We start from the raw sequence: 14169 nt of genomic DNA on the forward strand, positions 1-14169 counted from the left end.
TTTAGAAATAGAAATTTCTTTAAGAAATAAAATTTTTACCAAATGGATTTCCACTTCGGAAGTTGCATTACCGAACGTATTTCTACTAAGCACTTCTAGAGCAGAAATTCACTTTCAAAAGTGTTACCATGCGCACCCTAAGCGAACCTCAACCGGTCAAACCCTGTCCTTGCTCAATTTTGACCTGCAAAGTTTGGCGAACCGGGTAACCGATTGAACTGACCCGATTGCCTTCCCAATTGGGTCCAATTGACCAGTGTGGGGCCAACGCATTGCGATCGACATCTGGGCCCGGCCCGCTCACACGACAGATGACATGGGCGAGTGTTTCCCCGCATGGCAGGAAGCTGGAAAGACGTGGCCTTTCTTCCAGTTGTCTGCATCGTTCACTCCGCAGCGTCAGTTATTTCAACCTTCATCGTCTCTTGTGCTCTGCGGTTCGCGAGACCTCGATCATGGCCTCTGGTGCTTCTCGTGGCTCTGAAGGTCTCTCTCTCTCTGCGTTACTTTCTATCATGATCGCTGGCTGTAGCCAAGAATTCTCTTTTACAGTGCACATATCACGTGTTATTTCGTTGTCAAAAGCTTTTATAAATCTATGCTCGCGTTAACATTTGCAGGGAGGCCAGGAGTTTTGCGTCTTCTGACTGCTGCCTCTACAGGGAATCTTCAAGTGCTCAAGAGTATGTCTTTGCGTCGCCTTCTTCTTTCTATTTGGGCGCTTTAATCCTATTTTTGGTTCTTTTGGCCTTCTGGGTTCCTGCGTTATGCACTGCATTTGTTGAATGATGTTCCGAAACAGAGTCCACGAAGCAACTTGATGATGGAAGAGGGGTGGCAACAACTATTGCAGTTTGTAAGGACATGAGAAACTGCGGAGCACTTCACTTTGCCGCGATGGAGGGTAAAATTGAAGTATGCAAGTACTTATTGGAGGAATTAGAGATTGACGTTGACCCCGATCGACATAGATGGTATCACACTTAAAGCCATTTATTGCTTCGTTGAATAATTCTTGGGTTCTGAACGTGTTGAGTTTATGCATCTTGACTTGAGGCAGCGGATGCATCTTGACTTACTTGCATTCGACTTACTGAGCTCGGTGGGCAATTTAAGTTCAATTGGAATGTGTTCGAGTATCTTTTGATCATGAAGCTTTTCCCCGTTACTCTATTTTTTATGCAACTATGGCGTATGGGATAAAACAAAATTGCATAAACTGACCCCATCGTCTCCACCCAGTAAAATTTTCTCTTAATTGGTGATTGCTCAAATATTTGCATGGTCTATTGCTTTATCACTAGCTATTCATTTGCCTAATCTGGAATTCTGATCCCTCATCTCCAATATTATTTTCCTTGCATTCATTTCACTAAAATTCTGGGAAAAATTTTCGGGAACCGTAGAATACTTTGTCTCTTTGTCCTGGGATATTATTGGGAAAAAAAAAAATCATCGTGTATCATGCTTTCTTCCTGTCATCACAGGATGGATTGAAGCCTGTCGAGGCAGCAGCACAAATAGGACATCGTGCAGCTGTGGAGATTCTCTTGCCGAAGACCTATAACTTTTTTTTTTTTGGTCATAGAAGACCTATAACTTATATCGTCTCTTATCGTGCGCCACACCTCAGGCTTACTAACCATGCAGTCTTTCATTATACGATGGCGCATGTGGAAGCTTAAGTGGAAAATCAAACAGGGGGTCCATACAGAACAAGTGCACGATACAACACCAATCGGTAGGCATGCTTATAAAAAGTAGAGTTGTCAAATGAGTGGATTGGGTCGGGTCAAATATGGTCCGACCCATATTGACTCATTTAACCCGTTTTGATCCATATTCATCCGATGCAAAATCAATTACCCATACCCGAATCGACCCATATTACCAAAACATTTTTAACATTCTAGGAAAACCCATACCCACCGATTTAACCCACTTTAAACTTTTATATTATTCAGATAAAACCTTCACATCAGATTAAAAAAAACAAATTAAATACTAGAAAAAACACTACAAAAAAATACGGATTTAGCCACGAAAAATTTGCCACGGAAAAAATTCGTCGCTAATTTCCGACGAAAATAGTGACAAAATAAAGCTTCGTTGCTATTTGCAATGAAATTAGCGACGAAAAAATTCGTGGCTAATTAGCGACTAATATGGCAACTAAAAAAAATTCATTGCTAATTTCTGACGAAAATTCCCACGAAAAATATTTCGTTGCTAATTAGCGACGAAAATAGCCACGACAAATATTTTGTCGCTAATTTTCAACGAAAATGGCTACAAAAAAAAATTCGTCACAAATTAGCTACGAAAACAACTATGAAAAGATTATTCGTCGCTATATCCTTTGCGATGAAAATAGGCTTTGTAGCCAATTAGCGACGAAAAGTTCACGTTTTGTCGCTAATTAGCGACGAATGTATTTTTTCGTCGCAAATTCTTTTCTTAAATATTAGCGACGAACATTTATTTTCATCGCAAAATTAGAACTATGAATAAAAATAAAAAATAAAAAATAAAATATCAAAATTAGTGACGAATTATTTTTTTCGTCACTAATGTAGCGACGAAATGTATTATTTGTCGCTAATATGACATAAATAAAAATAAAAAAAGAAAATATTCAATTTAGCGACAAATTACCTTTTTTGTCTCTATAGGATCGACGAAATTTGTTTTTCGTCGCTAATACGATATAAATATAAATATAAATAAAATAAAAATAAAAAAATTAGCAACGAGCAATGTTTTTGCGGCAGCGATATGATATAAATAAAAATAAAAGAGAAAATATTAATATTAGCGACGAATTTGTTTTTGCGTCGCTGATTTAGCGACGTATTAGTCTTTTCGTCACTAATATGCCATAACTAAAAATAAAAGTAAAAAATAAAATATTAAAATTAGCGACAAATTACATTTTTCATCGCTAATTTAGCGACGAAAAATTTTGTCCGTCTCAAAATTGGCACTATGAATAAAAATAAAAAAGAAAATATTTCAATTTAGCGACGAACTAATTTATTCGTCGCTAATTTAGTGACGAACCACTTTTTTCGTCGCCAATATGATATAAATAAAAATAGAAAAAATTAATATTAGCGACGAAGTTATTTGTTCGTCTCTAGTTTAGCGACGAAAGTAGTTTTTCGTCGCTAATATGCTATAAGTAAAAATAAAATTAAAAAATAAAATATTAAAATTAGTGACAAATTAGATTTTTCATCGCTAATTTAGCTACGAAAATTTTTTTTCGTCGCAAAATTAGCACTATGAATAAAAATAAAAAAGAAAATATTTCAATTTAGCGGCAAACTAATTTAAATTAGCGACGAAGTTATTTTTTCGTCGCTACTTTAGCGACGAAAGTAGTTTTTCGTCACTAATATGCTATAAGTAAAACTAAAAGTAAAAAATAAAATATTAAAATTAGCGACAAATTAGATTTCTCATCGCTAATTTAGCGATGAAAAATTTTTTTCGTCGCAAAATTAGCACTATGAATAAAAATAAAAAAGAAAATATTTCAATTTAGTGACAAACTAATTTTTTCGTCTCTAATTTAGCGACGAAGTTATTTTTTCGTCGCTACTTTAGCGACGAAAGTAGTTTTTCGTTGCTAATATGCTATAAGTAAAAATAAAAGTAAAAAGTAAAATATTAAAATTAGCGAAAAATTAGATTTTTCATCGCTAATTTAGCGACGAATTTTTTTTTTAGTCGCAAAATTAGCACTATGAGTAAAAATAAAAAAAAACATATTTCAATTTAGCAACAAACTAATTTTTTCGTTGCTAATTTAGCGATCAACAACGAGATTCGTCGCTAATTTAGCGACGACCCACTTTTTTCGTAGCTAATATGATATCAATAAAAATAAAAAAATAATATTAGCAACGAATTTATTTTTTCGCCATTAATTTAGTAACGAATTATTTTTTCGTCGCTAATTTAGCGACAAAAAAAGTAATTTTTCGTCGCTAATTTAATTAGCGCTTCGTTCATCAACACCCCCAACACCAAGAACAAAGCCCCTACACGGATTGCCAGCGTGTCGCCATCATTGAAACGTCACCATCTGATCTGCCGCTCTTATAAATGCTCCTGTCACGAGAAAACATTGAATACCCCCTTTCTGCCTTCCACAATCACCCCTCTACCTCCTCTCTTCTCCATCTCTCTTCCGCAACGCGCTCCCTCTCTCTTTCCTTAAAAAATGAAGGCTTTTTTTTTTTTGTCTCACCCATTCACGAAAGAAGAACAAAAAATAATTCATCTTTTCTTTGGTTTTCTTTGCCACATATGAATGTATTCATATTTCTGTGCGATTTCACTCTTGGTTTATATGGGTAATGGAAGTCGGTTGTTCCTCCACCAAGATCTCGCCCTCCGTCGACCGGCCGGCGATGGAGTAGTCGACGAGATCTTGGCACGGGGGCGGAAGGCGGCGGCATGCTGGAGGTCGAACATCTCACCGTGGAGTTTGTCGGGCTTGGCATCAATGATGGCTAACTCGGCAGCGGCTGAGAACGAGGTACGAAACTGGCGGGGCTTTGTGCATTTTCTTGCTGAACAGAAAATTGGGATAGATCGTCTCACTCACCTTATTTTTGTTGAATTCGAAGATGAGTGAAGACAGAGAAAGAAGAAAGCGGGAGGAGCGTTGCAGATTAGAGGGAGGGTGGAGGGGTGTTTATAGAAGAAAGAAAGTGAGGGAAAAAGAGATTTCTGAAAAGTTGAAATGCGGAACCCATTAGACACGTGTTGTTCATTAAATGCAATATATGTTCGTGGCAAATTAGTGACAAATAATATTTTCGTGGCTAAATTTGATTCGTCTCTAATTAGCGACGGAAAAAATTCGTCAGAAAGTTCATCCAAAAGTAATTCAAATTTAGCGACGAAATCAAAATTTCGTCCCTAATTTTGCCATGAAAAATTTGGCAACATTCGTCGCTAATTGCGTTTTGCAGCGAATTTTGCCACGAAAAAAAATTCGTGGCTAATCCAGCGTCGCAAAATTTCGCGATGAAACATTGTGTTTTCGTCACTAAATTTACCGACGAACAGAAGATTTGTCATTAAATTCGTCGCTAAATTTAACGACGGAATTTATTTTCGTGGCAAAATTCGTGGTTAATTAGTAACGAATAAGTTTCGTCGCTAATTTGCCACGGAGGTGTAATTCGTCGCAAAATTTGTGGCTAATTAGCCACAAAACTTATTCGTCACTAATTAGCCACGGAGGTGTAATTCGTCACAAAATTCGTGGCTAATTAGCAACAAAACTTATTCGTTACTAATTAGCCACGGATAAGTATTCGTCGCTAATTAGCGACGAACTTTATCTTTTCGTCGCTAAATTTTGGGATGTCGGATTAGCGACGAATATTTTTCCGTCGCTAAGTTTCGTCGCAACTCGGTTTAGCGATGAATTTTGATCAATTTTTCGTGGCAAAATTCGTGGTTAAATCCTTGTTTTTTTGCAGTGAAATTAATAAATGAAATAAGAAATGTAAAAGTCTATAAATTAAAATACTGATAACGAACTTAGTAATAAGCCCAATTTTTTACGGTAACTCAATTTTTTTAATGGGTTATAAATGAGTTGAGAAAAATAAAGCCAAAAAAAAAAAAGTTCACAAATATTTTAACCCGTTTTCCAAAACCCACACCTCACTCAAGCAAGTCATGGGGATCCAAAGTGCTAAATGTTATTATCTCAAAATTTTGGGACATTATGATTTTTGTAATATCGAAAGTAATAGCTCACAATTAGATAAATTGTGCACTAAAAGTTCTAAAATTGAATATACACAATATAATCCAACCTTATGTATTTGGAAGATAGTTTGGAACAAAAAACTACAGACCAGTCACCACATAAACTCTAGAAACAGAATGTGTGATGTACAGGAAATGAGGAAATTCCTACATCAACATGCATCAGTATATTAAGTGCAAATTACAATTGCAGTAAACGAATTGAGACATTCAAAAAGTCTCCTAAAGCCTAGATTGCGTGGACTTGTGCGCGGCTCGAACAACTCCCATGAACTACCATCAATGCATGTAGCGGATGAACCAACGCTTTAATCAACAAACTGCAATGATGATCCCCATCATTGTCGTCATCGGTTCTTGGCAGGGTGAGGGAGAGGAATAATATTAGCCTGCAGCACTCTGAACAACAAAATTGTCTTTAACACAAGCACATTGTAGTAGAGGTTATATCAAATTAACAGACACATTGCAGCCGAGGTTATACAAATTAAGAAGCACATTTTAGCAGAGCTTGCATCATAAATTTATCCATATGATATTTCTATCAAACATTAAATCAAACTCTTCCCAAAAACTCAAAAAGCACAAATAAATTGTAGTGTAATTCCAAAAACTGGACACTTCTTAATGTTTGCTGCTAATCCAACTAGATGACCAAACAATTGACTCCACAAATGAGCAGAAACAAATTGGCCCGAATGAAATACTCCTCTAGTCAACTAAGTGGTTTGTGAATGACAGATTTATCTAGTTCAACAATTCAGATGCAGTAATATTCCAATATTTATTCAAATCATTGACCATGTATAACTTTCATATGAGTTACCACAAAGAGCCCAAGTGATGCACCTTCCAACTCTACAAGCGAATAAAGAGAAGTCTTCATCAAAAGCAAGGTACCCAACACTGTAACTCCTCTCTCAAGATCTAACTAAATGCTCACAGGGCACACATACTATCAAAAAATAAACCAGACTCCTCTCCACCCACCACTCAGTCAATGATTTTGCCATCCACTGGGCACAAACACCCCCACAAATGAAAAGTCCTAACTCTCATTTAATCGTGAATAACAGAGTGAAAATACCCAATGTGCAGTGCACAACGACCCTAAAAAATCGAGTCCATTTTATGCAAGGTCCCAATGCAATAAGCAGAAAAACTATGGCAACCAGAAAATAAACAGAGAGACCAATACGGAACAGAGGAAGGAGGGGACGGATCGAGTCACAAGGATTGTTTTCAGCCAAAAAGGGAAGACATTTTTGTACACACAAATCAAGATATGATTAGCAGCTGCATAAATGTATCCATAAGAAAACACACGTCCAGACACCATTCCTAACCCGCTCAGTAATCCCCACAAAAAAAAACCAAAACACATTGAAAAAGAACTTAAAAATCGTAAGAATTGCACTACTCACAAGGCCTCACAAATGGACCAGTGGGTCCGACATCTCGAAAGCAAACCCCTGTGAATCTACAACCAAGAAATGCCCAAAATCAATTTAGAGACGCGCGAGCTTAATTGAAACCCACGCCCTTGTAGAAACCCTTAGAATCAAATACACGCACCTTGGAAACAAATCATTGTTCCTCCAAATCGGACTGGACCATCGGGCGGTTCCAAGCAATATAGGCTGGAACTGCGTTGAGCAGCTTCAAAAGAAACGTATTGCTCTTTGTGGTGCTGATGTCAGATTGGAACTGGGAGGTGACCAAGGCAGCGACCAGTGTAGTCGCAAAGTGAAAGAAGGAAACTTTCCGTTCTTGTTACTTTAACTTCTCTTCTCGCTTTTTCTTCTTTCTCTTGGTTTTCTGAATGTGTGAAACCGTGAATCTCCAGCTCTCAATGTGGCCCATCCTCCCTCCTGTTGCCGATGACCAAAGTGATGCAGCAGATCAGTAAAAAAAAATTCAATCGGTTTGGTCTGGGCTGTCTGGTCCGGTTTTATGCCTTGGAATCGGGAACTAGACCGCCAGGCTATCGATTCCAATTTTAAGAACTGCGAACCGGACAACCACCTTCTAGTATCGGGAACTGGACCACTGGTCCAGTGGCCCCAGTCCGGACGGTCCGATTTGCTCATCCCTAGTTGAGAGTACTGCCGTTTGTAGAAGAGAATTTTGGACAAGAACATGACCGACCAACTTTTGAAGGAAAATTAGACTGGAATGACTTTTGTAACAATGTGGCAGAAAGTCTCTCCTTATACGCGATATAAACTACGAGTCGATGTAGAATGACAAAGACTGAGAGTACTCAGTTGTTGTTGCATGAATTATGAGTTTAGCCTTTTGACATGTTTTCTGGTCTTTGCAGAGAAGCTGTCGACGCTGGAAGGAAGTTCCATGGGACGGATAAAAAGAGTACATAACTTGAAATGCTTGAGATGCCACGAGAAAAAAAAAAACTTGATGCTCGGGTCGAAGGGACATTGCTTGTGATAGCCCTGCGCCATTTTCCCTGAGAATGACGGCATAAACCTTTTTTTTTCCTTTTGAGCTTGTTCGGATTTTGTCCCTCAGTTGCATATCTTGTTCTTGGTAATGAGCTCTGTGCAGTTTTGTCCGAGGTGAGGCTTGCTGTCGTAAGGCTTCCCCATCCACCAAGAATGTTTTGCTCGGCCTTGGTCGTTGAGCCGTGTGACCGATCTACTTGGTTTTGGCTCGGGCTCAAAAGAAAGAAATGATTTTGTTTCCAAGTATCGTAGTTGAAGTTTCAACTATCTTCTCTAATGGACTTTTGAGGCAAACCAGATTAAGTTGATCTGTTTCCTTTTTCAGCAAAACAATGACTAAAAGAGAATGCTCATACAATTCCACACGTACACTTCTATGCTGTTTCATAATTCATCACACGACCTGACTAGGAAATTGGAGTCTCCATCTGTTAATATTTCATTATTGATCCAATTCTATTTCCATCCTCAATTTGTGACCTTGCAAAAATGTGGAAAAAATTACTAAAAAAGTCCTTAACTTATGGCATTTTTGCCGGTTCACTCATGAACTATGCAAAGATCAAGGCACCCACCTTGTCTCAGGGAATATCCGGTCTATTTCATGATTGGTTAATGATTTCAGTCTGTGAATGGAATGCCTGAGGCCCTCGCGAATCTATTACTTTCCAAACAGATCCCCCTATTTGTGCTAATTGAGTTTTAAATATTTTTTTCTATTTTTAATTAATTTTTATTAATTTTTTTAACTGTGGTCAGCCTAGGTCTGGATGAGGCCATCGTGGCTACTTGCAAGGGCTCGGCGTGACCATAATAATCAAAAAGAAAAGAGAGAAAAGAGAAAAAAAATGAAAAAAAATGGAAAAAAAATGTATTAAAATATTACTAAAGCTATTCACGTTAGTGTTAGCCGTGCTAGGTAGGACGGGCAACGTTTACCTCAGTAGTTTATGGCTAAAATTTGTCGGATGGGCTAATTGCCAAAATGTGAAAATGTTTAGAACTCGATTAGTACAATTAAAATATTTAAGATTCAATTGATAAAAATACAATATATTTAGGACTTTCTTTGGTAATTTTCCCAAGAACAGTGCTAAAACAGCGTGTGAAAGACAATGTGGTGTTTATCTATTTTTCCTTTCAATTTCTTAGCATTTCGATTTTGCATAATATCCAATTTATTGACAGAAATACAATCAATTGAAGTCTTCTCAAATTTCGAATAAACTGAAGTACATTTTTTGAGTGAAGACTTAATTCCAAAGACTTTCAAATATATACTGACGGAATTCAGTTAGTACCAAATAAAACTAAGTCAGCGATAACTAACCGTTAACTACCGCCACTCAGCATTAGCCCGCCCGCTCTCCGCACTGAGATTTTGCGCGGGGTTTTCAAGAAACAGTTAAAAAGGCACGCCCTTTCAAGATTCCCTCACACCCGATTTACCGATCATACTTCAAACTCTCTGAGCTCTGTGGAAGAGTCGACCATGGCGTCTTCTTCGTCTACTCCCCTAAAAGGTCTCTCTCTCTCTCTCTCTGTACGTGAAACTAAGAACATCTTCACCATTTTAGTTTGCAGCGACTGCAGCGTGCTTTTTGTTGATGATAAAGTGTTCTTGACTTTCTTTTCTAACCAAATTTTGTAGCGTCCGAGGAAGTCCGGCTTTTTCTGATGGCAGTTCAGCAGGGAGATCTTGGCTTAGTCGAGAGTACATCTTGGCTTCTTCTTTTCCTTGCTGTCTTTTCTTCTTCTTCTTTTCGGCCCTTTTGGTCCAAGCTTTGGTTTCTTTCCTTTGGGTTTCTACATAATGCGCTGCATTGGTCAAATAATGTGGTGAAACAGAGTTGGCTTCAAAGCTCCATGATGGGAGAGGGATGGCAAGAACTGTTGCGGAGGCTAAGGACGACGAGGGACGTGGTGCGCTTCATTTTGCCGCGTTAGAGGGCAATATCGAACTGTGCAAGTACTTGTTGGAGGCGTTGAAGCTTGATGTGGACCCAAAAGACGTTTATGGTATCCCCGCCTTTGGCTATATCTATTTTGCTCTGTTAGTTTTTGAGATTTGCGTATAAGAGAAGACGCCTGGTTTTGCGATGCTTGAATCTTTTCTGAATTTTTTTTTTCTTTTTCAGGCAATACTCCTCTTCAATTTGCTGCTGATTTACCGCAAATTGAAACCGCAGAGTATCTAATAGATCAAGGTGCCGATCCTCTCATACCTAATGATGTGGGTCTGACAGTATTGCATTACTCTGCTGGGACAGGTAAGTCCATTTCTGTAATATTATGATTTTTCATATTAAGTTAGCCGTCCCCCCCCCTCCCTCTCTCTCTCTCTATCTACCGCGCGCGCTCGCAAAAGCGCGAGCGTGTGCGCATTGCATCTTGTCGTGGTCAACTCTAGATGGACATGCTTATCTGTGCTTGTTTCTTTGCAGGCAAAATTGAATTGCTGAACCTTCTACATTCTAAAGGGTTTGACGTTGATTTTCAAACCTCTCATGGCAGCCCCTTACTTTTTTCTGTCGTCCAAGATGCGCAAGATGCTGTAAAATTTCTCTTAGAACATCATGCTAACGTAAGCTCGAGAAATACGTATTCTCTTGAATTTTCTCTTTCATCGCGGACTTTTAGAGAGAGAGTTGCAACTTCGTGTGCACTGTCTCATGAACCAAAGGCAACTTCGTGTGCACTTGTTCTGTGATGAGGATATAGCAATAAGCATGTGGCCCCGGGCAATGCACGGAGTTAGCTTTTATGTTCGAATTTTATTGCACGTAATTAAATTATCCAAATTCAGTAGTTGTATTTTCATTGTCAAATTCCCTCCAGATTATGGTGAATTCTCCTTAATTTTTTTTATGATAGGAAAAATCTGAGACTTGTACAATCAACTTAGAGCATCTGCTGTATTCCAAGTAAATGTCTAATCGACGAACATACTTTCATCCCGGACATATCCTCACATTTGGATGCATTAACGATGAAGTGGAGGGGTAGATTGAAAGTTGAGATATTACTTTATGATCGCTATGATATTACTTCGATTCGAGATAGCATGGAACGTTTGAGAATCATTTCGTTGTTTGCCTATCCCATTGTCAAATTTCTATTATTTCTGTTTTGCAGCCCGATGCAGAAAATGATTATGGTTTAACTCCGCTCTTTGCATCCGTCATCGACGGTTTGCTTGAATGCTTAAAGCTGTTGATTCAGGTTTGCATGACTTTTAGACGTTTGACAGTTGTTGTGAGATCACTTTGATTTTCTTCTACTTCATCATACCCATTGCATGGGTTAATTGATACAATATTGCTTTATTCAGGTTTCAGTCAGTCTCCACTGATATGCGTGCCTTCTTAATGCTGTGTGCTATTCTACGAATCATACTCCGATTAATCCCAAAGATTTTCAGAAGGGTTATGTCTGTTTACCTCTATTTGAAAAAAGTAGCGTGGCTGCTTCGGAACCCGACTGATCCCCTTGCTTGCTTTTATGTGCTTGCGTCTAACGTCATGACTCCCACGGGCACTAAATTTTGATGTCCATACAGGGGGGTGCCAAGGTGAATGTCACTTTGCGTGAAGGAGAAACACCTCTGCACATTGCTGCTTCCGAGGGGAAACTTCACATCATAAATTGCTTACTAGAAGCAGGAGCTGATCCCAATGTCAGAGACGAGGTCGAGCTCTAAAGCTTTTATACTCCTTAAGTTCATATAACTACTTTCTCGCTCAAATCTTGTTTATATGCAAATGCAGTAATTTGCGGAGAAAAAGGAACAGTTGTTTTGGATTGCTTTCATATTTTTGCGCGGTCCATGCTCCATCACAAATTATTAACGTGGTACTTGTTTGATCTAAAAACAATCACATTATGCTTTCACTTCAGAATCAGAAAATAAAAAAATATTTAAAATCTAATGATTATGAAAAGTTTATATGATTTGAAAAGGTCTTTGGCATTGAATGAAGGTACAATTCTAACAATACAAGAGATTAAAAAGAAAAGCCACTCTAAACACAACTTAAATTCCTAATCGCTAATCTCTTTTACGATTTTCTTCACCTTTATCGAACTAGATTCATCGAAGGTCATTTGGCAGTGGATCATTTACTAAAGATCATGATTTGTTCTGGTCATCACAGAATGGGATGACACCCATAGAAGCAGCAGCACGAGAAGGCAATCGTGCAGTCGTGGAGATTCTCTTTCCAAATACTTCAGAAATCAAACCTATTCCATGGAGTGTGGATGGAATCATGGCATATATGCAGGCTCAGGTAATGATGTCCCTGCCGTGTATGGCTTTTTTCTACCTCCTCTTACTTCCTGCGAATGTTGCTGAAATTATCCAAATTTTGATTGATTTTCTAGCCTTTATTTTGCTGGATGATTCAGATGGATTTTCTGATTGGGATGTTATTGGTTAGTGCCTAAGAGCTTTAATGATAAGATTGCCCGATGGTTTTCTTTATCTGGGGTCTCATATCTTGAGAGTAGAGGTCGTCAATTGAGGGTAGTTTTCGAAAAGATATGCCAGCTCGACCTGCGAAGGAAAACTATATTGAAGCAAATCTTATTACATGATGGCAAAAGTCTCTTTTTTGTATAGAAATTTTATGATTCGTGTAGGCTTGTATATTACTCACTTTACGTGTCATGTTCGATGTGGACATATCGAGCAGAAAGCTTTAGAAGAAGAAGCAAAACAGAAAGCTGCAGAAGCAAAATCAAGGGGAGATGATGCCTTTCGAAGAAAGGACTATGGAGAAGCTGTACATGCTTACGCACAAGTAAATTCTTTTTCTGATTCCACTTCCTTGCGAATGCATTTTCATTTATTCACCTCTTTTCTCCTGTACAGCAGAGATAGAAACATTTTCTGGCCACCATATCAGATATGGCTCAAAAGAAAAAATCTACCTATAGATTGCTCTCAATCTGACTCGAATGAACCGCTCTTTTGGTTTGTTTATCACAGGCATTAGGCTTCGATCCAAATGAAGCGACTCTGCTTTCCAACCGAAGTCTTTGCTGGTTTCACTTGGGACAAGGTGAACGTGCTCTAGCTGATGCAAAGGCCTGTAGGGAACTCAGACCAGATTGGCCCAAAGCTTGCTATAGGGAAGGTGCAGCTTTGAGTCTTTTGCAGGCATGCGTTCACGTATTCTCCAGTCCATTAGTCCATCATCGGCGTTCATGTTTGTGCCTGTATGTACCTTTATATGACTGGGAAATCTACTGCAGAGATTTGACGAAGCAGCCAATGCTTTCTCCGAGGGTGTCAAGCTTGACCCCGAAAGTAAGGAGCTTGAAAAGGCTTTCAGGTTAGGCTGAGCAGAATTCTCCAATTTGAATTAGGAACAAGTGTGTCAGGCTTGTGTGTGCCTAAGACTAGCATATCCTGTTTCTTCTGTCCGTGGAGAAGATTTCATGGTCTAGAATGCGGAAGTATCTGTTCCTGGCAAATGCATTTTCATTGCTGTTTTTAGTTAACTAGAATTTTGCTTGAAATATCAGTTTAGCCTATTGACATGTTTTCTGGTATTTGCAGAGAACATGTCAGCAATTTTCCCTGAGGATGACGGCATTAACCTTCTTTTTGGATTTGTTTTTCTTTTGAGCTTGTATGGATTTTGTCCATCATTTGCATATCGTCTCCTTGGTAATGAAACCTATGCAGTTTTGTTTGAGGCGAGGCTTGCCGTTGTAAGGTTTCGCCATCCACAGAGAATGATTTGCTCGGCCTTGGTCATTGAACTGTGTGACCGATCTATTTGGTCTTGGCTCGTCGACGGGCTCAAAAGAAAGAAATGATTTCATTTCCAAGTATGATAGTTGAAGTTCTCTCATGGTCTATTGAGGCAAACCTGATTATCTCGATCAGTTTCCTTTTTCAGCA

At 38.6% G+C, this 14169-nt stretch overlaps 1 protein-coding gene across 1 annotated transcript; it reads left to right on the forward strand.

Annotated features, from left to right (window-relative positions):
* The first annotated feature begins 455 nt into the window (after nt 1-455).
* Nucleotides 456-13624, forward strand: LOC115743861 (ankyrin-3-like). Its single transcript, XM_048278176.1, has 17 exons — nt 456-486; nt 621-683; nt 803-974; nt 4372-4546; nt 7643-7701; nt 8120-8166; nt 9910-9972; nt 10107-10277; nt 10397-10528; nt 10703-10842; nt 11394-11480; nt 11590-11595; nt 11818-11946; nt 12413-12547; nt 12953-13060; nt 13249-13419; nt 13515-13624. The coding sequence occupies exons 1-17, from the start codon at nt 456-458 to the stop codon at nt 13602-13604; spliced, it is 1779 nt and encodes a 592-aa protein (XP_048134133.1). The 3' UTR covers nt 13605-13624.
* The last annotated feature ends 545 nt before the right edge of the window (nt 13625-14169 follow it).

The sequence above is a fragment of the Rhodamnia argentea genome, chromosome 1 (genome assembly GCF_020921035.1).
Source record: "Rhodamnia argentea isolate NSW1041297 chromosome 1, ASM2092103v1, whole genome shotgun sequence".
NCBI lineage: Eukaryota > Viridiplantae > Streptophyta > Magnoliopsida > Myrtales > Myrtaceae > Rhodamnia > Rhodamnia argentea.